At 37.9% G+C, this 22,380-nt stretch overlaps 1 protein-coding gene across 1 annotated transcript in view; it reads left to right on the top strand.

Moving 5' to 3' along the window:
- LOC127218551 (melanoma inhibitory activity protein 2-like) overlaps positions 1-22,380 on the top strand; it is a 64,783-nt gene that overhangs the window by 15,169 nt on the left and 27,234 nt on the right. Inside the window, 9 exon segments of the mRNA XM_051179564.1 lie at positions 2,165-2,271; positions 3,460-3,531; positions 4,795-4,899; positions 9,054-9,176; positions 12,170-12,280; positions 12,771-12,792; positions 13,019-13,065; positions 13,840-13,930; positions 18,322-18,460. Coding sequence (XP_051035521.1) covers positions 2,165-2,271; positions 3,460-3,531; positions 4,795-4,899; positions 9,054-9,176; positions 12,170-12,280; positions 12,771-12,792; positions 13,019-13,065; positions 13,840-13,930; positions 18,322-18,460 — 817 coding nt within the window.

The raw sequence follows: 22,380 nt of genomic DNA, 5'->3' as shown, positions 1-22,380 counted from the left end.
TTTGAATTACAATTTAATGTAGTGTAATGTTTCATGAGATTTTTTTGCTTATCAAGGATGTAAAGGTACTTTTACTTGTTATCATGTAGAGACTTTATTTACTGTTTTCATTTGGACATGCTAGGGCTACTGTGACAAAATACCTTTAGCAGCAGAAGTGAATTTCCTTACAGTTCCTGAAACGAGTCCATGGAAATATAGCCAGGCTTTGCTTCCTCTGTGACCTGTCCCTTGACTTTAGATAGTACTGTCTGCTTGTTGTGTCTTTCTCTGTCCTAGTGTTCTCCTCATAGGATATCAGTCATATTACGTTGCGGTCATCTTAAATCCCTCATTTTAACCTAGCTGTATTCAAAGGCTTTGTCTCTAAATAACACAAATTCTGAGGTGCTGAGATATAAGAGACAGGGTTTCTCTGTGCATCACTGGCTGTCCTGAAACTCACTCTGTAGACCAGGGTGGTCTGAAACTCACAGATTTTATCTTCCTTACTTGCCTTATTTATCACATGATATAAATGTCTGATAGCCAGTTACCACATATTGTTCTACTGAGAGACTGGAGAAGCCATTAATCCGTTCAGGGGATAGTAGAAGACTCACTTCTTTAGATACTCTTTAGTCACACTTGCTGTTAGGGTTTTCAGCCCCAGCAGATGTGGGGAAACTTTGCTAGTCACAACGGAAACGTTCTGCCTTATGTGGCCTAGGCTGATGGTTGTGGCTTGTTTGTAGACCTGGCTTTCCTCAACACAGTGTTTAGATTGCAAAACTAAGCTCACAAAATCCAAGGGTACTTTACATGGTGGATATAAATTCTGTTTCCTTCTTTGGTGTCTATTTAGATACAAGTTGAGAAAAAATTAATATTTTTTCCTCACGTGTTCCCTTATTTCATTCAGTATGAAGGCTTAGAGTCATCCTTAAAGGAGGCCAACTTTGACAAGGCATCAACAGAAGTACAGAGTTTGAAGGTAAAAACAAAAGTATGATATAAAAGCTAGGGAAAAATTCTTATTAGAAATATCTTGTCTCCTCAAAAATAATTATGTCAGAGAAATATGAAATTGTGTATCTGGATCTTACAATGAGCAGAAAAAGTTAGTGGAAACAGAATATTTGTAGGTAGCATAAAATATTTTAAAACATAACAGTTTCAACAATTGTCATTAACTTGTTTTGAGGGATACAAAATCAGTTTATCAGAAGCTATAGATTTATAGAAAGAAAGAAATTCTGCATTCTGTACTCTGGTGAAAGGATTGGAAAGACAATTCCTACTTTTGACATAGTTTGCTCCTGGAAAGAAACATAGAACTCTCACAAATTTAAGCATAGTAGCAGACAAGTAAGTTGTAACCATATTATTTTTTCTTACCATGGAAGTACACATTTACTAAAAGTAGACCAGAGGTTTAAATTGTAAAGACTGGCATGGTGATAAATATTTAATCCCTTTCTGTGCATCAACCCTTGTCTACACACTCCATCACAGCCAGTTTTCAGTCCATAACCATGATGTCACAGAATGGAGAGTTTAGGAGAGTTGGACAGTTAACTCTCCTGATTCAGAGGACACAATGGCTCGTCTTAACAGACAGAGTATGATGTGATGAAATGCCACAATACTCTTTGCAAGTGGAACGGTTATTAAAACTGAGTTGTGAGCCTTTATAGTGAATAGAAATAGCCTGCTCCTACCAATTTTAAAACAGAAAAAAAACTTTGTCCCTTTGATTATGTGTTCAGTCCAGAATGGCAGTTCTGTCATCCTCTGTCCTAAGTAGCAAGTCTGTGTTTATGATGTAGAATGCCCTTGTAGAATCCGCAGGGAGTTTAGACTCCAAATAAACTCATTAATTTTTCTTTATTTTTACATAAAAGTTTTTTTGGAATACAACTCTTTTAATTCCTTCAGAGTGTATTCATTGTTTTCCATTGTTGACTGGTGGGCACCTAAAATACTTACACTTTTTTTTTTATAGAAGTTGCTGGCAACTGGTAAATCTGCTGTTATTTTAATATTTGAGAAATGAAAAAATGTGTAAAGTGTTTATTAATTTGAGTATACTCATTTGATTTTTACCCTATACTCATCTGATTTTTACCCTAACTAAAAATTCTTATGTTTGGCTTGTTTAAAGTTAGCTTTCTATTTTAGGCAACTTATAAAAATCTAGAAAGAGATAAATCTAAACTTGAAGAAGAAATATTACTTATAGAGTAGAAACTAGAAGAAGAGAGAGCTAAACGTTATGAAGAAGAGGAATTGGTGAGTCTTATATATTCCAAGAGAATTATGAATCTTATATAAATTAAATATTGATTAAAATATTATATGTGAGCCAACCATAGTGCTACAAACTTATAATACCAGCAGTTGGGAGGAAGAAACAACAGTTCCAAGCCCTGAACAGGGAGAGGATATACTATCTTCAAAAATGAAAAGAAACTCATGTATGTAAAAAATGAATGCATGCTGGACATTCTTGACAAATGCCTTTAATCTTAGCACTCTGGAGGCAGAGGCAGGCAGATCTCTGGGAGTTTGAGGCCAGCCTACTCTACTGAACGAGTTCCAGGAAGGTTCCAAAGTGGCACAGAAAAATCCTGTCTTGAAAAATCAAAAGAAAAACAATGATGTAGAATAATATGAGAACAAAAAATTTCTCATCTGATCTGATCTTTTCACCTCTTTTGTTTATTTGTTGTTATGTTTTGCTTTTTCAAGACAGGATTTCTCCGTATAATAGCTCTGGCTGTTGTGAAACACACTATGCAGACCAGGCTGGCCTGGAACTCACAAAGATCCACCTCCCTGGGCCTCCTGTTTTCTGGGATTAAAGGCATGTGCCAACACATCCCATCAAACTTTTACTTTTTAGATGTTATGATGAGTGGCTTGTGCATATTCCTGTTTTCTTATTGTTTATATTTATTGACATAGTCTTAGAATATAGTCCTGTATGTATAAGTGAGGCTGGCCTCAAACTCATGACCTTCCTGCCTGTGCCTCTTAAGAGCTGGGATTACAAGTGTGCACCCCCACACTTGGCTAGCTTGTTATTTAAATGGAAAATTTCAATATTTACGTTGCAAGTAACCATAAACAATATAACATGAATATTCATAGTGAAAAATATATATCATATATATATATATATATCTTTTATTTTACTTTAAATTCTGGATTAAGCAAAATCTTGATGTGTGTGAGATTATTTAACATATGAATTAGTGGGTTCACCTTAAACCTGAAAAGTTTTGCATTTGTAAGAACATCATGTGATTACATAATTTGTAAAATCCTTGTGAGCACTTGGAATGCAATCTGACAAGGCCTCCTCATCTGGCCTCTCCCTTTTATTAACAGTAAATTAACAATGTACCTAACTAATGCATGTTGTCTTGAAGCAAAATGGACTTATTAAATACTTCCTGACTGATACTGTCTTTTCAGATGAGTGACCTTTCAAAAATGATGCAGTCTCTAGCAGATGAATCACAGTCTGTCAAATCACAGCTAGCTGAAGTAAGTTAAGTTGAAATAAATTGGTCTGTCACTTCTGAAGACCATTTATGTTTCATATTATTATTGGGTATATTTGTCAGAGTTTTTTAGAGGAACAGAATTTAGGAGATGTCATATATATATATTTATTATTTATTAAAGTGTTTCCAGGCTGTGTTCCACTCAGTCCAGCAATGTCAGTCTACCAACAGAGAGTCCAAGAATCCAGCACTTTCCCAGTCCATGAGGCTGGATGTCTCACCTGATACTCAGTATACACTGGAATACCAAAGAAGTAGGCTGTAATGCCAGTGAGGGTGAGGACCAGCAAGCTTCCTCCTTCCAATGTCCTTTAGATAGGCTGCTGCCAGAAGGTATAGCCCCGAATATAGGTGTATCTTCCCACCTCAAAAGATCCAGATTAAATGTGGGTCTTGCCACTTGAAATGATTTAATTTAGAAACAGTACTCACAGCTTCCTTGGGTTTTAGTTAATTCCAGTTATCGTTGATAACCAAACATAGCCATCACATTAGGTAATAAAATGTTAGTATTTGAAATGTAGCCAAGCTTAAATATGCATTTGTTTTAATGTGTTACTTTGATTGAAATTCATTTTCCTCTGGATATATTTAACCTAGGAATGTATCTGAGCACTCTTGAAGTTGTGTAACATGTATCGATAATAAAAAGATTTGCTTCCTGCCATATAAAGTTTAGGTCAAGAGTTAAAGAGTAAGGAGTGTGGGTTCTTTCTCTAATATCTACTCCTGCACTAGTGAGCATGAGGACTGTCCTCATGAGACCTCCAGAAAGCCTTCAATTCTGGTTAGAGTTTCTTTTTTAAAATCACAAAGTGGGCAGGCAAGCAAGCAAATTTTTCTGACGTGTACATGACAGTAGCAGGTTGCTAAGGGTGACAACCCATTCTTTCAGCTATTTCTCCAGGTTATTCCCTTCCTGGTAGCAAGTGAAGCCATGTTTGTCAAATAGGCAGTACAAGCAGTGTTTTAAGTAAGCCGCTAAATAAACCAGTAATTCTGTAACTAATAATTGTTCTTTTCTATTTCAGTAATTAACAAAATTGTCTGCATTGTACATGGAAGGTTCAATAATTTGTTCAAAGTCATGTGGCAAATGAGTGTATCAAAGTAGTGCTGATACTGCCTCTGCTGTAAATAGTGGAATGTTTTGGCCTTTGCTTACATTTTATGTTCTTCAGAAAAGACATAATCAGGTGGCTTTCTGTTAAATTGTTTTAAACGGTGTATTTCTATTACTTAGGTCAAAACCACACTAAGAATAATTGAAATAAATAAAGAACGACTTAAAGGAGTAATAACAGATACCTTGAATGAAAATTCTCAACTTCAGGAAAGCGTGCATCAGGTTTGTAGACTACAGATATTCTTTTAGATGTGAATATAGCCTTTGATGTTCTGGGCACCTACCTCACGAATGAACCATGTGTGGAGTTGTGTAGTGAATGAGTAAACTTATGAGATCAGGAAGTCTCCCCTGCAGACTCCCATAAAGGATTTAAAAGTGTGTTCTTCCATCTGTCTTCTCCCATGATAGAAGGCAGTCAGAATTTTTACTCTCACAGGAGACATCAGCTAACAGGATTCCTCACAATAAAGACTGTAGTAAGAGTTAACATATTACCAATTGGGGTCCTAGAGGAGGGAGGAGTTCTTGGGTAATGTAAAGTGACAACTTACCTTTTGTCCTCACCCTCCTCTCCCCTAGACACTAACACACATGTGCTCTCGCTGCTGTTGTCATAAATCTGTTTATCTTCCCAGGTCCCAGGTCCCAGGTCCCAGGCCCCTTCCCCTCTGTCTCTTTCCTTCCTTCCTTTCCCTCCCTTGCTTTCTCTCTTTTCCTTCCTTTCTCTAGTGTGCATATTGAGATGGGAGTGTTTGTGGGAGTGTGGTGTGAGAGTTTGACTGTGCACAGGTGTGACATGGTGTTGGTCCTTACCTTTACTTTGTTACAGACATACTGTTCTTTTCCTCTTGTGGAAACGCTTTTACTATCTTCCCAACTTACTAGTGAGACATTTTCTTCTTACAGTATTATGGATTTCTAAATAGTAGTCTGTCTGACTTGACTATATATCCTGAGTTGCCCGACTTTTTATTTTACTACTTGGCTTCCTGTAATGGATATTTGTAATCTATCTCAATGGAAATGTCAATCACTCAACTGCCTTGGCTAATTTGTTCATTTACAATTCTATTATTGTTATTATTGTTATTTATTTTTTGAGAGTGCCTTGTATTGTAATTCAGGGTCACCTGGAACTTATTGAGCTACTCAGTCTCCTAATTACTAGGTTCATAGGTATGTGTGTGCCTACTGCCAGATTTTTCCTCTTCTATTTTTTATTTTAATTATGTGCATGTGTTTAACTTGATTCTAGATATGTGCACACAAGTGCAGTTACCTTTGGAGGCCACAAACATCAGATCCCCAACATAGTCTGTAAGGGGAACCAAATTCAGGTCTTGTGAAATAACCATAGATATTCTTGGACTCCTCCTTCATTTTCTTCTGGGGGCCATTTTTCTTGGAATCTTAGATTCTCCTAGTCCAATATGAATGTGTAATAAGTGGCAGTGGTGGCACATACCTATTTATCCCAGCACTGTGAACAGAAGCAGGTGGATTTCTGTGACTTTGAGCCCAGCCAAGTCTACAGAATGAGATCCTGGATAGCCAGAGAAACCATGTCTCCAAGAAGGAAAGAAGGGAGGAAGGAAGGAAGGAAGGAAGGAAGGAAGGAAGGAAGGAAGGAAAGAGAAACAGCAAAGAAAGAAAAAGAAAAATCAGGGCATTTTTGCCCTGATACTACAGTTCACTCAGCAGCCAAGGATTCTTGTTTCCTTATCTTAAATGTTCTGTTTCCTGTTTCAAAAGAGAACATTTGTGATTCATTAGCTTGTTTATCTTTCAGATAATAAGGTACAGTAGGTAATTTTAAAAGGAGATCGCATAGTTGTAAAGGTCTTATTTTCCATTTTTAAAAAAGATTTTATTTTGAAATTAATTATTATTTTTTTAATTTTGTGCGTGTGTTATTTTGTGCATTTGTGTTCATGATTAAGGTGCTCTCAAAAGCCAGGGAAGGATCCTGTACTTCGAGTTATAAGTGGCTGTGATGAGCCCGATATAGGTGCTGGGAACTGAACTCAGGACCCCTTGGAGAACAGTATTTACCCCTGAGAAATTGCTCTAACTCGTTGTTCTCTTTCATGTTTCTGATATATAGATACTTATTTGCACTTCTTGGTGTTTTGATTCTGTTTTGTTGTTGTTAGTGTGACAGGGTTTCTCTGTGTAATAGTCTTGGCTGTTCTGGAACTCACTATAATCTCATGCAGGCTCAAACCAGGAGATCTTTCTGCTGTGCTGCATTTTTTTTTTAAAATAAAATTTTGATATTGCTGCATTGTCTTCCCTTTCCATGTTTGGTTTTGAAACTTGAATGATGTGTTGATTATGGGACCTTCTTTACTTTCTGCCCTTTTTTTCTCCTCAAACATTATCTTTCTGTTGTCTTTAGCTCTCTGAGATTGTGTGATGATGTGTCACATAGGGTTTCTTTAATATGTTGGATTCTTACATTCTGGAAACTCTTGAAACTGTGGGTTACTAGAACTATTTATTATGATAATTTAAATTTTTTTCCTTTTTATTTAAATTTGAAACATAGTTGTCAATACCAGTTCTCTCATGTGCCCATTCACGCCTATAACCCCCACCAAAACCCTCCCTATCCCCTTTCTGCTTCCCATGGAGGGTGAGGCCTTCCGTGACCATATAGCAATTCAAGAAATACTGGAGAGACTAACTTTAAAGCCCTTCCATGATAATGATATTGACGACTACCTGATTTGTTGAGTGTGTTTGTGTGTGTGTGTGTGTGTTCATTTGTGCACGTGGATACATGTGTGTAACTGTGTGTAGTGACTAGAGGCCTTAACAGTGTCAGGAATGGTCCACCTCATTTTTTTAGAAAGAATAATCTCTCTTAAGTAATTCTGTCTATCCTAGAGCTCCCTATGCAGAATAGGATGACTTTGATCTCACAGAATTCCACCTGACTCTGATTCCTGGGCACTGAGGTGAAAGGTGTGCATTGCTGTGCTGGACAACATTTCATCTCATTGAGCTGGTTGGCCTTAAATCCAATTAGAAAGTGGTTGCTTACTTTAATAACACTTATGCTACTGTGGTACCATAAGCCACATCTTGCTGCTGGGTTGTTATTTCAGCTTGTGTGCTTCACAGGTAGGTGACATTGATGAATATGTTTTGTACTGCTGTATGCATAACACATTACAGCACTATTGAAGCTTGCCAGTAGGGATGAAACATTCAGCTATATGTATGCATAAAAGAAAAAATGAGATGAGTGGCAGAAAATGTGATGTGTATATGCATGTTTGAGAGAAGACAGGTACAGGGAGGTAATAGGAGCATGTGTGTGCTTCTGTGTGTTGGTATGTGTGTATATGTTCAGGCATTCATAGGGACTAGAGGAGGACATTAGATCATGTAGAATTACAGGCACCTGTGAGCTATTCAGTGCAGGTGCAGGGAATTGAGTGTGGGTCCTCTGCAAGAGCAGTATGTGCTTTTAACTACTCTACTGTCTCTCCAGTTCCCTAATTCTTCCCTTTTGGTTTCCATTCCTCCATCTATTACTACTGCTTTCAATCATGAGCCTCTCTGGATTGTGTCAGGTCATCTTATTTTATGTTTTTCTAACTGGCTTACGTTTCTTCTATTGTCTGTGGATTGTTTGGTCTCACATGTGTTCCTTCTGTTTGTCCATTTTCTTTTGGGGTTGATACCTTTTCCTTTCACATCTTTGTTCTATCATCTCAGATTTTAGAAAACATGGTGGTGAGGACTCCTGTGTTGATTGTCCTTACTATAATAAAAGCTGAGTCATCCTCACTTCAAAGTCCTACCTTGTATACCAGGCTAAACTGGAACTCACAGTGAAGTTCAGGCTCAGATTATCTGCAGAATACATATATATCTGGACATTGGTGGCATATATCTTTAATTCCAGCACCTGGGAGGCAGAGGCAGGTGTATCTCTGCTGTGAGTTCCTGGCCAACCTGGTCTACAGAGTTGGTTCTAGGACAGGCTCCAAAGCAATACAGAGAAACTCTATTGGGAAAACAAAACAAACAAACAAACAAAAGTAATGAGAGGTAGCAGAGTATATAGGGTACAAAGATAGAAATAATTGACTTTGACTAGATTTTTCAGACAAGTATGTGTCAAAATCATGTATTTGATGAAAATTTTCCTTGGAAATCAGTTGAAGAATATTTCTTATTTTATAGTCTTCTGCTTTGAAAGTTCTTTATAAAAAGGAACCACATCTGAGTGCCTATTTAAGTAGCAGCCCTATCTTTTTTAATATCATTTAATGACACATTTAGTATCTTTTAATGATATTGAAAAAATTCATCTAAAAATTGTGCTGTCTTTCACATCCTTGTTATTGTTTTCCTATCAGTATTTAGAAGAAGCTAAAATCATGAAAGAACAAATGAATCAACTCAATAAACAGAAAATAGCAATCAAAGTATCCAACGTACAGGCAGAGCGACTCCTAAAAGTAAAGGAAAATCAGTTCAAGGTAATGGCTTTTTGGGTTTAGTCATTAGATGGTCACAATTTTATACTTAATTGTAAAATCAAATAATTTTAACAGCTTTTATTTGCTATTGTGTCTTTTTGTTACATTTCAAATGCTTCTAGAACATACATAGATTAGTAATATATATGTTAACACTCCATGTCTTTGTTCTCCAGTATTTTAGCCTGGAGTTCATGAATAAAGAAATAAAATAATGATTTTTACCTTTTTGTTGTTTTATATAACCAAGTCCATTTAAATGAAAACAGACATTAGACAATATTTGGGAATTTGGGCATGGATTTTCCAAACTACTTCCTGCTGGTAAGGGGCTCTGTCAAGGTAATTCCAAGAAGATGCAGAAATCCTGGCTGTAGTTTTTAAGGCTGCTTTGTCAAGCTGTTTTGAATGTAGGATCACCTGGTACTCTGTTTCAGGCAGTCTGGCTTGATCAAACCACATTAATCTGGAAGGAATCCACATCTTTTCATTTTCTGTGGAAGCAAAAATAGAAATCCTTTTCCCCAGTAACTTGTCCTTGAACTTAAATTTTGGAGTCAAAGCATTTTTTAATTTAATTTATTATTTTACAAGTCCATCCCAGTTCCCTCTCCCTCTCTCCCTCCCTCCCTTCATTCCACCATCTCTCCCTCCCTCCCTTCATTCCTTCCTCCCTCCTTCCCTCCATACTTCCTTCCTCCCTTTTACACTCTCTGCCCTCTCACTAGCACTCTACCATCCTCCCCTCCCATCCCCCACCCCAATTCCATATGTAGGGGAATGCCATCCAGTTGGGTTCATGTAGATCTGACAGGTCATGTGAAGTAGGGACTAGGGCTTCTCTCCTGTCTCTAGGTTAAGGCAGTTATCCCTCCATGGCAGATGTGTTAGCAAGGTCCTTTTGTGCACCAGGGATACATCCCGGCTCCACTGTCTGAGTTCCCTTAGACTGCTCAGTCCTTCTGGCTGAGACACATATTCATTGAGGCCTGAGTCAGTCCCATGCTGGCTTCCCTGCTATCAGTCTGGTGGCCCATTAGCTCCTTTTTGTTCAGGTAAGTTGTCTCTACGTGTTTCTGTAGCCTGGTCTTGTCCTCTCCATCTTCATCCGGGTTCTACTTTGACTCAGTTTTTATGTATGGGTGTTTGCTCCTGTTTCCATCAGGCACAAGTTTAGGACTCCATGGATAAGTTAGATGTTGATCTCACTCTCCGGGAAGGGCATTTATGGTAGCCTTTCCATGGAATCTCAGATTGTTAGTTGGCAGCAGTCTTGTAGGTCTCTAGACCTTTCTTTGCATTCAATTTTATCTTCAAACCATTATTGGCTCTATCTTTTATGTTCTCTCTCTCTCTCTCTCTCTCTCTCTCTCTCTCTCTCTCTCTCTCTCTCTGTCTGTCTCATCTTCTATTCCTAACCGGGCTCAATCTTCCTGGTCCCACATATTTTCCTTTCCTCCCCCTCCTTGTCTCCTACTTTTCTCTCCATTTGCTGCCCCCCCCATTTCCCCTGAGCTCTGGGGGACCTGTCCCTTCCCATTTCTGTGAGGGACTTTATATGAATCTCTTAGAATACACCTTGTATCATAGTTTGTCTGGTGATGTGAATTATAGCCTGGTGATCATTTGATCTAGGTCTAAAATCCATATATGAGTGAGTACATATGTGTTCCTCTTTTTGTGACTGGGGTACCTCATTCAGGATGGTTTCTTCAATTGCCATCCACTTGCCTGCATGCTTCCCACAGAGGCCAGAAGAGACCACTGGATGTCCTGGAGCTGGAGTTACAAGTGGTTGTGAACCATCTGATGTGGGTGCTGGGAAAAGAGCTTAGATGCTTTAGCAGAGTAACGAGTCCCGAACTGCTCAACTATCTCTCCAGTCCAACTGCAAATTAGTAAAAAAAAATATATATATATATATATATATATATATATATATAAAGAAAGTATTTTAGGGGGTGGGGAGATGGTTTAGTGGGTTAGTGCACTTGGTCTGCAAGCATAAGGACTTGAGTTTGAATTCTAAGCACCCACATAAGAAGAGCATGGCTGTGCATGCTTGAGAGCCCCGCACAGGGGACAGAGACAGTGGAGATTAGAGCCTGTTGAGCTGCCATGCTTTTGAGATAGTAGAGTTCTGATTCCATGAGAGGTCTTGTCTCCAGGCAATAAGCTAGTGTATGATGGAAGAAGACACTTGCATCTTCTTACCTCATGCTCTTGCAGCTGTATGTGCACCTGCATACTCATGTGTGTATGATACACACAAAAGAAAATATTTTGTTGCTTTGTAGTTAACAAGAATGAACCATTATAAAACACTGTATTTGATTTTGTTTTCTCTTCTTTCTTTTCCTTATTCTCTTCATCCTTCCTTCATTCCTTCCTTCCCTCACTACCTCCCCTTCCTCCATCCCTCCCTTCCATAATATCCATAATATTTTTTTTGCATACAGAGTTTCAAGAGGTATTTTTTATTACCAGAACTCACTTTATTACATCAGGCTGACTCCCATCTCACATAGATCTGCCTGCCTATTCCTTCTTAGTGGTGGGGTAAAAGATGTACCATGTTCAGCAAGTTAGTTTTTCAGGATTAATAGTCCCTAAATGTAGAGTTAGAAAATAAAACCAACTCTATACATATTTCAATTGCAGACAGATACTTAGGGCACAAAATGATTTATTTATGGGGATTGATTTAAAAATTATAATATTTAAAAACTTACTTGTGTATGTATGTGTCAGGTATGTGCATTCCATGATGTGGGTATGGAGTTCAGAAGACAAATTTTGGGAGGCAATTTTCCTACCATGTGGGTTCTGGGGATTAAACTCAGATTATCAGTCTAAGTGGCAGATGCTTTTACCTGCCGAGCCATCTCATTGGCTCAGGATTGAATTTCAGATGAATTAACTTCTAAATTGTAAAGCTATTATCATGAGTCATTACCTTCTCTTTTTGTTTTCTGTTTTTACTCAATATCCAGTCTCTGATGGAGAGCCTGCTAAGGATGAAAGACTGGAAATCTGTGCTTGGGGAAGATGTAACTGATGATGGTGATCTGGATGTAGAAGTGAACAATGACTTAGAGAATAACGTGCACTGACTTGTGGCGACCGGCTCCTTGTTTCCTCTTCATTCCACATGTGTATCGAGCTCCTCATATACTTAGACTTGGCACATTTTGTCTATCTTCATGAAGTACCACGCACTCTTTCCACCTTATTTAACTAGTGTTTTGTGTAACTCTTTCTTTACCTCTTCAGAGTTGTAGACTTCTTCTCTTTTGTTCTTCTCTATAGCCTATATTTCTTCATTATAACAACACAGCTCTTAAGTTCCATAACAAAAGGGGAACTATAGTAAGGTATATTTGTATTTTTCATTTTTATTTTATAATAGAAGAAACATAAATTCTATTTATGTTTAATAGTACTTAACTTGGAGCCATGGTTCATTAATAATTTTAGTGTTGAAGCCACTATTGACTAATTAACCTGGATGCTGTAATGCCATAAGAATCTAAGCATAGTTAAGTCCATGGACACTGTTTATGTAAATATTCAGTTCTTGTTGGGTCTCTGTAGTGCACTGTCTATCTTCCTGAGTGTAGGTCACTCTACCTTATGTAAATTATTGTTTTTATTTTAATTACTCTTTTTACTGAGACAATCCTCTTGTCTTAGCTGTGAAATGTTGGAATTAGAGTCAAGAGCAAGTAAGCTCAGCCTCAAATTGTTTAATTTTGGCCGGAAGAGGGGTTGCAAGACTAGATGAAGAACTAATGCATTAATCTGGATGTGTTCACTAAGTATGGTTTTATTTTTCACTGTAGGTAATCAGCCTAAGGGAGCTTTGAGGAAGCTAATATATGCTACTGAGGTTTGTATTAGTATGTAAAAATCTAGATGAGAAGGAGCAGGACCTACAGCAGAGATGAAATCTGTGTGTCCTTATGTAACTAATTTAAAGATTGCTTTTATTTTTTTGTATAAGATTATGTGACAAATGATTAGAATTTTCTTTTTCTCTTGATGTATTAATTTTCTGTGCATTGGTGGTTTGCCAGCATGCTTGCCTTTATGAGAGTTTGAGATTCCCTGGAACTGGAGGTACAGACACTCGTGAGCTGCCATGTGGGTGTAGAGACTTAAATCCGGGTCCACTGGAAGAGCAGCCACTGCACTATCTCTCCAGCCCCTAGGATTTCCTTATCAATTTCTTTTTTTATATCAACTTTAAAAATTCTTATAATTAGAGTATTTAGAAATGTTCAAATTGTACACTCATTCCTTCCATTAAAGATATCTTCAGAAATATTATTGTTTTGTTGCATCATTCACCTTATTCATTCTTTTCTTCTGGTTCCAATGGTACCACATACTCTTTTGAGAAATAAATAATAGCTATGTTTTCTTCTGGTTTATTCCCTCTGTCTGTTCTTAGTTAATCTGTGTAAAAAGTCCTGATTGTATAGGGTGAAGGCTGCTTTAGCAGCTGCACTGATGTCTTTATGTTGTCCATGATAACATCATAACAGGGAAAATAACTGCAGAACAGTAGTATGGGGTATATTGGGGATGTGTGGGGTTTTTTTTTTGTGTGTGTGTGTGTGTAATTGATAATTGCTTTTCTTCTCCTTTTCCTTCTTTAAAGTTAAGTGCTTTGTTAAAAATCCTAGAAGGAGACAGAAACCAAATTTATACTCAGTTATCTGAAATAGATGCAACAAATGATGATCTTACAGGTAAGGGTTCTTGACAAGCATGTCTCCTTAAAGAGAATGAATTACTTCTGAGTTTTACAGTCAGTGGTAAACGTACTCCATTTTCTCTTATATTTATGTAAATTATTAAAAGCATGTAAGAATGTGGAGTATGGTGCATCTTTTTTAGGGTTTCTATTGCTATGTAGAGACACCTTGGCCATGGCAACTCTTATAAGGAAGACATTCATTGGATCTGGCTTATAGTTCAGAGTTCTAGGGCCTGCAAATGATAAGTATACCATAAAGTAGTATTCCATAGTAATTGCACTGCAGAAGATCACACAGGCAGACATGGTGCTGGGGAAAGAGCCAGGAGTTCTATATCTACATCTGCAGGCAGCAGGAAGGAAGAGTGCCACTGGGTCAGTCTTGAGCATCTGAAACCTCAAAGCTCACCCTCAGTGACAACTTCCTCCTACAAAGCAATACTTCCTAATAGTGTCACATCCTCTGAGCCTAGGGTGACATTTTCACTCAATCCACCACAAGGAGTACAATGGTGGATAGAGATTTAGATGTTAAAAAGTTTTAAATTTAAATTTTTCCTTACATTTTTTAAAATTGAGAAAATGATCTTCAGGACTTAAGCTTGTAATGTCTACTACTTTAATATATTCATATAATTTATTAGCATACACAGGAGTGAATTTAGACCTGTAAAATAAATACTTTTTAGGGAAAGTATTAAAAAAGTTTGATGATTTTGTTCACATTGAAAAATAGTTTTTGCCAGTTGTGTTTGTGCTATAAAAGGTATATCACATCTCGCTTTGTTAATGAAATAAATTCATGTTTATATCTGAAGAGAATGGATGGACATATTCAAATGTCTGTGCTGGTTAACTCAGAATGGGACCACAGGCATCTTTTTTTTTTTTTTTTATTTCTCCTCATCTATATTTTCTTTTCAAAACAGGCTTTATTGTTCCTGTTACACTTGCATAAATGATGCAACGTAAGACAAAAGCTTCTGCTTGTGGAGCTTCATTTCTACCTGCCTGATGCTTTTCCTGCCTGTTTCTAACTCTACACCTATGATCACAGGCAAGACCCCTTCACTGATTACACTGCTGAATATAAACATACCAGAAATTAACAACAACAAAATAATCCTCTCAATGAATACAAGAAACGTCAATACGTAGTCAACCATTGCCACGGCTGCCCAGAACTTCACATTTCTTCCTTTTATTTCTTAACTTATTATGTATTCCAAATGATAGCCAGAACCATTTGAATCTGGACCTGTAAGGAGTACGGGATTTTCCGCCTGTTGCCACCAGCTCTTGTCCTGCTGCCGCGCCAGCACCAATTAACACACAGAGACTCTGTATTTGATACAATGCTGTTGGCCCTGTTACTTGTTTCTTATCGGCTAGCTCTGCCATAATTATTAACCCATTTCTGCTGATCTATGTATTTCTCTTACCGGGGAGCTGGCGGCATACTGCTTTCTTCAGACTCTCCATCTTGACCTCCATCCTGACTCTCCTTACTATTTCCTGTTCCTCCTTGTCTCCTAGTCCCTCCTATCTTCCTTTCCTATTGGCCAACGGTGCTTTATTTATTAAGCAGTATGAGAAACATATACAGAATGACATCTCCCATCATGGACCTATGCTCTTTATCAGACTTCATCATTGGGAGGCCAGCTTCAGTGTACTTTATCTTCTTTATAACCTTCAAGACCAGGGTTGAGATCTGATGTGAAAAAGACCAAAAGGGTCTCAAAGGCCTTTAATTCTTTTAATGAGCAAAATGCTTAAAAGTGATTGAACCATTGGATTAAATTGCTCTACTCATTGATTATAGTAATTTTATTGTTATTAGACCTGAAAAAACACTAATCTAATTTTAAAAAATGCTGCTATCTGAGAAGAATGGTATTAACAGCATGGAAGATACAGAGAGGAATATGCACTCTGTTCTCAAGGCAGCTTTATCGAGGCATACATTAACATACATGTATCTTAGTAGGAAGTACCAGTGTAGCAAGCAATTAGTTCACAAGTTATTCCATTGTTTACTCCTTCTCTTGGCCAGTCTTAATCCCCTCACCCCACCATGTAATACTGGAAACTCTTGTGTGTGTAGAGCGTTCCTCCAAATCTACCTTTTCTTTTTCCATGGTGTTTTTAAAATTATTTAATGTATTTTATTTATTTACTTTATTGGGATTTTGCTCACATATATGTCTGTGTGAAAGTGTCAGATCCCCTGGAGTTACAGACAGTTTTGAGCTGCCCTGTGGGTGATCAGAATTGAGCCAATGTTCTCTGGAAGAGCATTCATTGCTCTTAACTGTTGAGCCATGTCTCCAGCCCCAACTTTCTTTCCTTAATGCGTCATAAAATTTTTCAATAATTAATTTTTACCATATGAGGGCATTTTTCTCTAACCATCTCTCATCTCCCATAGTTTCTGGCCTTTTTGGTAATAATTTATAGTGTTCTTTCTTTAAATGCATGTTACTATGTAACCCCAGGCTTCTTGAAGTCTTCACATTTCTACCTCAGCTTCTAACACATCTGCTTTATATAGGCTTAAAATTACTGCACCTGGCCTGTACAGTGCCCTATTATAGTGTGTGGGTTCAGTGCATAAAAGCCCCTTCTTCTGAGCCTGATGGTCTGAATTCAGTCTCCAGTGGAAGGAGAGAACAGACCCCTGCTAGTTGTCTTCTGACCTTTGCCCACCCAGGCATGCAGGCTCAGGTGAACACACACACACACACACACACACACACACACACATTTTTTTTTAATTGAGCTATACTTTTTCCCAGACCCCTTCCCTCTGAGCCCGCCCCTGCCTTCCACGTCTCCCAAACACTTAGTTTTAAAAGTTTTAAAATGAGATAAAGTAAGACACTAGAAAAAAGAGCTTGAGTGTACAATGGTAAAATAATTTGTGTTGTTTTGTAAGACTTCTTTGCATTAGTATGATTCAATTATATTACAGCTTATATTGATCATTGATTTCTTGATAAGTGACTTGTTAGATTTGGCAGACAGCATGGATGGGGATTTTTTTCTGGTATAGCATTACAATTTTTGCAGACGTCACCTATGCATGATTTCCTGTACATGTTCACTTTGCTATTACTGTATTGACACAAATTTTTCTTTTGGTCCATATGTTTATTTAGCTTGCATTTTAGAATAATAACATCCCATTACATATAGTTACTAAACTTTTCCTTGTTATGATTTTGAAACTGCCCTTTTGAAGTATAGTGCATTTTTTCTTGTATTCGACTGGTTCACATATGTTTTGGGAATGATACCTTAGAGCAGGTCAGAGTTGAGGATCTCATTTCAATATTAGAGCTGTGTAGAGTTGTAGTAATCATATTGAAAGAAAAGTGAGATATGTAAAAATAATGGTATGCTAGTTCATACAGAATTCACAATCACTTATAATTGATAATCCATTTTGTGTGTGTCTGTATTCATATGTATATAGAGGACAAAAGTAGATATTCAGGCTTTCCTTCAATAGCTTTCCCCCTTATTCATTGAGAAAGCTCTCATTAAACCTGGATTGTGCTGCTCAGTGAGCCCTAGGGATCTTGTTTTTTCCCTTTCCAGCACTCAGACAGGTCTTATATGGGTGCTCATGACCCAAACTTTGGTCCTCATGTTTGTTTAGCCAGTACCTAACTGACTGAGCTATCTCCCCAATTTTGTGGGTGATTCAGTAGTATACCAGTTGCAATAATGGAAAAGTCATTATTCTTTCCAGTATTCATTTTGTTTGAGACTTGGTCTCTCAGGAAAGTGGAAATGAGCACTTATTATCAGCTAGTTTGAATGACAGCACATGAACAATTTTGACTGAAAAAAAAAGCTGATTTATTATGGTACTAGTAACTGAACTGTTGCCTATAGTAATTGTCTATAGCTGTATGTCCCTGGGCATGTCCAATATTGTCAATTATCTTTTTTTTTTTAAGATTTATTTATTTATTATGTATACAGTGTTCTGACTGGATGCACACCTGCAAGCCAGATGAGGGCACCAGACACCATTACAGATTGTGTGAGCCACCATGTAGTTGCTGAGATCTGAACTCAGGATCTTTGGAAAAACAAACACTCCCCTTAACCTCTCTAGCCACTAAAAATTTAAGACATATTTTTAATTGTATATTGTCTGAGTGATTCCATATACATTAAAAAACCCTAGGCATGTGACTACGGATTTTTGTTTTCAAGACAGGCTTCTCTGTGTATCTTTATAAAGTAGGTGGGTTTTGAAGTCACAGTGATCTGGCGAATTTTGTGTATCTTTAATATGATTTTAATATGTTTTTAATTTTATGAAATTCCTTTAATTTTGTTTCTTTATGATTTTGTAACTTTGTCTAGAGCATATGCGAAGTCTCAAGTCTGAACAAGTGTCTCTGCAGTCAGGTAATACACAACTTGAAATCGAGAAACAGAAGCTTCAAAGGAAAATCACAGTGATGAGGGAGCTGTACCAAGACAATGAAAGGATGCTTCACAGGTGAGAGGTGTTTGGTAACTCCAGTGAAATGTCTTTAAATGCATGTTATGTATTAGAGGCTTTACACATTGATTATTGGATGTTATCAATTACATAGAATCATTCATGTTGTTTCTTTTTTTTTTTTTAATTTGGTGTTTGTGTTTTCAAGACAGGATTTGTCTGTGTAGCTTTGCAGCCTATCCTGGAACTCACTCTGTAGACCAGGCTGGTCTTGAACTAAGAGACATCCACCTGCCTTTGCTTCCTGACTGCTAGTTTTAAAGGAGTGCCCTACATTACCTGGCTACATCATTCACATTTAAGAATGTTATTTTGTCTTGAACGTTTTTCTTCATGAACAAAATGTAAATATGTTGGAATTCCCAAGCTACCTTTCTCAGTATCTAGTAACATTTATCAGATTATTGCCTTAAACTCATGCTGACATACAGGGTCCAGGAATCTGAGTAGTGTCTTTGGATGGAACTTCCTGGTGTATATAAAACTGACTGCTTTCTTCTGCGCATGTTAGTCTTGCTTAATATTCCTTGTTGTAGTTACTAAATGGCAGTATCATTGTCTTTGTGAACAGGGCAGCTGCTAGTCAACCTTCAGTGCCCCTTTTGTGTCCCATATTTGTTTGTCTTATCATCAAATTCTGTCAAATTTCTTAACCTTTAATCTGATGGCTTTTTATCATCTACAAATACTCTGGTTAAAGCCATCATTAGCAGTAGTTGGTTCATTACAGTAGCCCTATGAATATCTTATACCTCAACTTCCTACACTGTCTTTTCTCCGTAAAATCAGAATAACTCCTAAAACATAAATTGTGCATACTGTCACAGTCTTTCCTGGACCCCCACCCCAAATGCTTTTAAACAGACTTAAAACAAGATTCTCAGAGCCAAGTTTACCGTACCCACCTTGTGAGAAGCTATAGACTATACTATGTCTCTTTTCTTTGTTGCTATCTATTGCCATTGGCTTTCTTCACTTTTGGTGTGCCCAGCACATCTGTATGGTAAGGTCTTTCATCTTTCAAGCTTTTTCTTTTCTTCTTATTTTTTTCACTATGTGGTGTTCTATGTGCTTGCATTTTCGAATCTTTGTTTCATTCAGATGTGGGTGCCACTGTCATCTTAAAGAATGATTTCTTGGTACCCTAACTGAACCAATATCTCTTATTTTGCCCCGTTATTTCTCATCGCATATTGTTTTGTTCTCTAAACATCATGTGCTCCTCTTCTCATTAATTTAAACCCTGTAAGATGTATGGTACTTTTATTTATATTCCCAGTGCCAAAACTGAAAGGAAAATAGTGGGTTTCCAATCAATATTTGTGCTCAATCAATTCTTCAATGACCTTGAAAGGATAATAATCAACTTTATACAGAAAAAGAAAAAAAAAAAAACAGGATAGCCAAACAATCCTGTACAATAAAGAAACTCGAGGAGGCATCACCGTCCTCAACTTTAAGCTCTACAACAGACCTATAGTCCTGAAAACAGCCTGGTATTGGCAGAAAAATAGACAAGGTCACCAATGAAATTAAATCTGATTTAGGACAAAACAGCTAAAATTATACAATGGGGCAAGGACAGCATCTTCAACAACTGGTGCTGGGACAATTGGATAAGGGTATGTAGAAGACTGTAGATAGACCCATGTCTATCGCCATGCACAAAACTCAAGTCCAAATGGATCAAAGACCTCAACATAAATCCATCCACACTGAAACTCATAGAACCTCATAGAAGAGAAAGTGGGAATTACCTTTGGACAAACTGGTACAGAAGACTGCTTCCTGAACATAACTCTAGTAGCACAGACACTGAGATGTACAATTAATAAATGGGACCTCCCCAAACTGAGAAGCTTCTATAAGGCAAAGGACACAGTTGACAAGACCAAACGGCAGCCCACAGACTGGGAAAATATCTTCACCAATCCTATATCTGACAGAGGGCTGATCTCCAAAATATACAAAGAACTCAAGAAACTAGTCAACAAAACACCAAATAACCCTATTAAAAATGGGATCCAGAACTTAATAGAGAACTCTCAATAGAGGAAATTCAAAAGGCTGGAGGGCCCTAAAGAAAGTACTCACAATCCTTAGCTATCAGGAAAATGCAAATCAAAGGAACTACGAGATACCATCTTACTGCTGCCAGATTGGGTAAAATTAGAAACACCAAGAACAACTTATGCTGGACAGGATGTGCAGAAAGGGGAGCACTCCTCCACTGTTGTTGAGAGTGCAAAGTTGTACAGTTATTTTGGAGATCATTAAGGCGGTTCCTCAGGAAAATGGGAATCAGTCTACCACAGGCCCCGTCAATCGCCATCTTAGGCATATACCCAAATGATCCACATCCATGCAACAAAGACTTCTGTTCTACTATGTTCATGGCAGCATGGTTTGTAATAGCAAGAATCTGGAAGCAACCAAGATGCCCTTCAACTGAAGAATGGATAAAGAAGATGTGGCACATTTACACAATGGAATACTACTCTGCCTGAAAAGAAAATATTAGAATCTTGAAATTTGCAGTCAAGTGAATGGACCTTGTAGAAACCATCCTGAATGAGGTAACCCAGTCACAAAAGGAATAAAATTGTATGTACTCAATCATATATGTATTTTAGACAGAGCAAAGTATCACCAGCCTGTAATTAACACTGCCAAAGAAATTAAGATGCAAGGAGGATTCTAAGAGATACATATTAGTTCCCTCACAGAAGGGAAAGGGACAAGATCTCCTGAGCATATGGGGAGTAGTGGGGCAGTGAGTGGAGAGGGAGCTAGGAGGAAGAGAAGGGGAGGAGAGGAAAGCATGTGAGCCTAGGAAGATTGAGTCAACGGGAGGAATAGATGAGAAGAGAGAGAGAGAGAGAGAGAGAGAGAGAGAGAGAGAGAGAGAGGTGGGGGGAACATAATAGAGGGAGCAATTATATGTTTGAAGAGAAAAATGAACCTAGAGAAAGGTCCAGAGACCTTCAAGACTCACTGCAAGTAACAATTTGAGCAACAGTGGAAGGGCTACCATAAATGCCCTTCCCTGATTGAGGACTTTCTTATCCACCATCATAGAGCTCTCATCTAGCAGCAGATGGAAACAGAAGCAGACACCCACAAGTAACCATTGAGCAAAACAGGAATGCATTTGCAGAGAGAGAGGACAAGACCAGGCTACAAATACACATTGAGACAGCTGACCTGAAAAAGGAGGAGCTACTGGGCCCCCAGACTGAGAGCTGGGATTCCAGCATTGGACTGACTCAGACTCCCTAAACATGGGTTTCTGCCAGAATGCCTGGGATATCTAAGGGACCTCTGACAGTGGAAACAGGATATGTACCTGGTGCACAAAAGGACTTTGGGTGCACATCCCCAATGGAGGGATACTCCCTTAACCTAGAGATAGGAGAGAAGGCCTAGTCCCTACTCCAAATGATGTGACAGATTTAGATGACCCCTTCTGGAAGACATCACCCTACATGTGGAGTGCGGTGGGAGAGGAGTGTGGTGGTGGGGGCTTGAGAGTATGAAGGGAGGGAAACAGGGAGGGAGAACAGGGATTAATATGTAAAATGAAAAGAAATAAATAAAAATGTGCTCAGTGTATTTAAATATTGATGGTAATATGAGACATTGCCCTGACATGCCCAGAAGCAGAGAAAAGACCCTTGAGATAACAATCTTGCAATTGCTTATTTCCTAATAAGAATTATAGTTTAGAGTTTTCATTATAAAAACCAAGCACACTTTGACTTTTATTGCCCTTTGGAAGTCCCTTGTCTGTCCTATTCCTTCATACCTTAAGTATGCATGTATTTATGTATATGTGATGTAAAGTCCATTGTTAAATTTGTTTGTAACCTTAAAGCCTGTTTTTACCCCAGAGATTTGCTGGCCTTTCATGGGTAAAC

Source organism: Phodopus roborovskii, unplaced genomic scaffold (genome assembly GCF_943737965.1).
Source record: "Phodopus roborovskii unplaced genomic scaffold, PHOROB, whole genome shotgun sequence".
Lineage (NCBI taxonomy): Eukaryota > Metazoa > Chordata > Mammalia > Rodentia > Cricetidae > Phodopus > Phodopus roborovskii.
The sequence above is the reverse complement of the archived record's forward strand: the minus strand, read 5'-3'. Positions and strand labels throughout refer to the sequence as shown.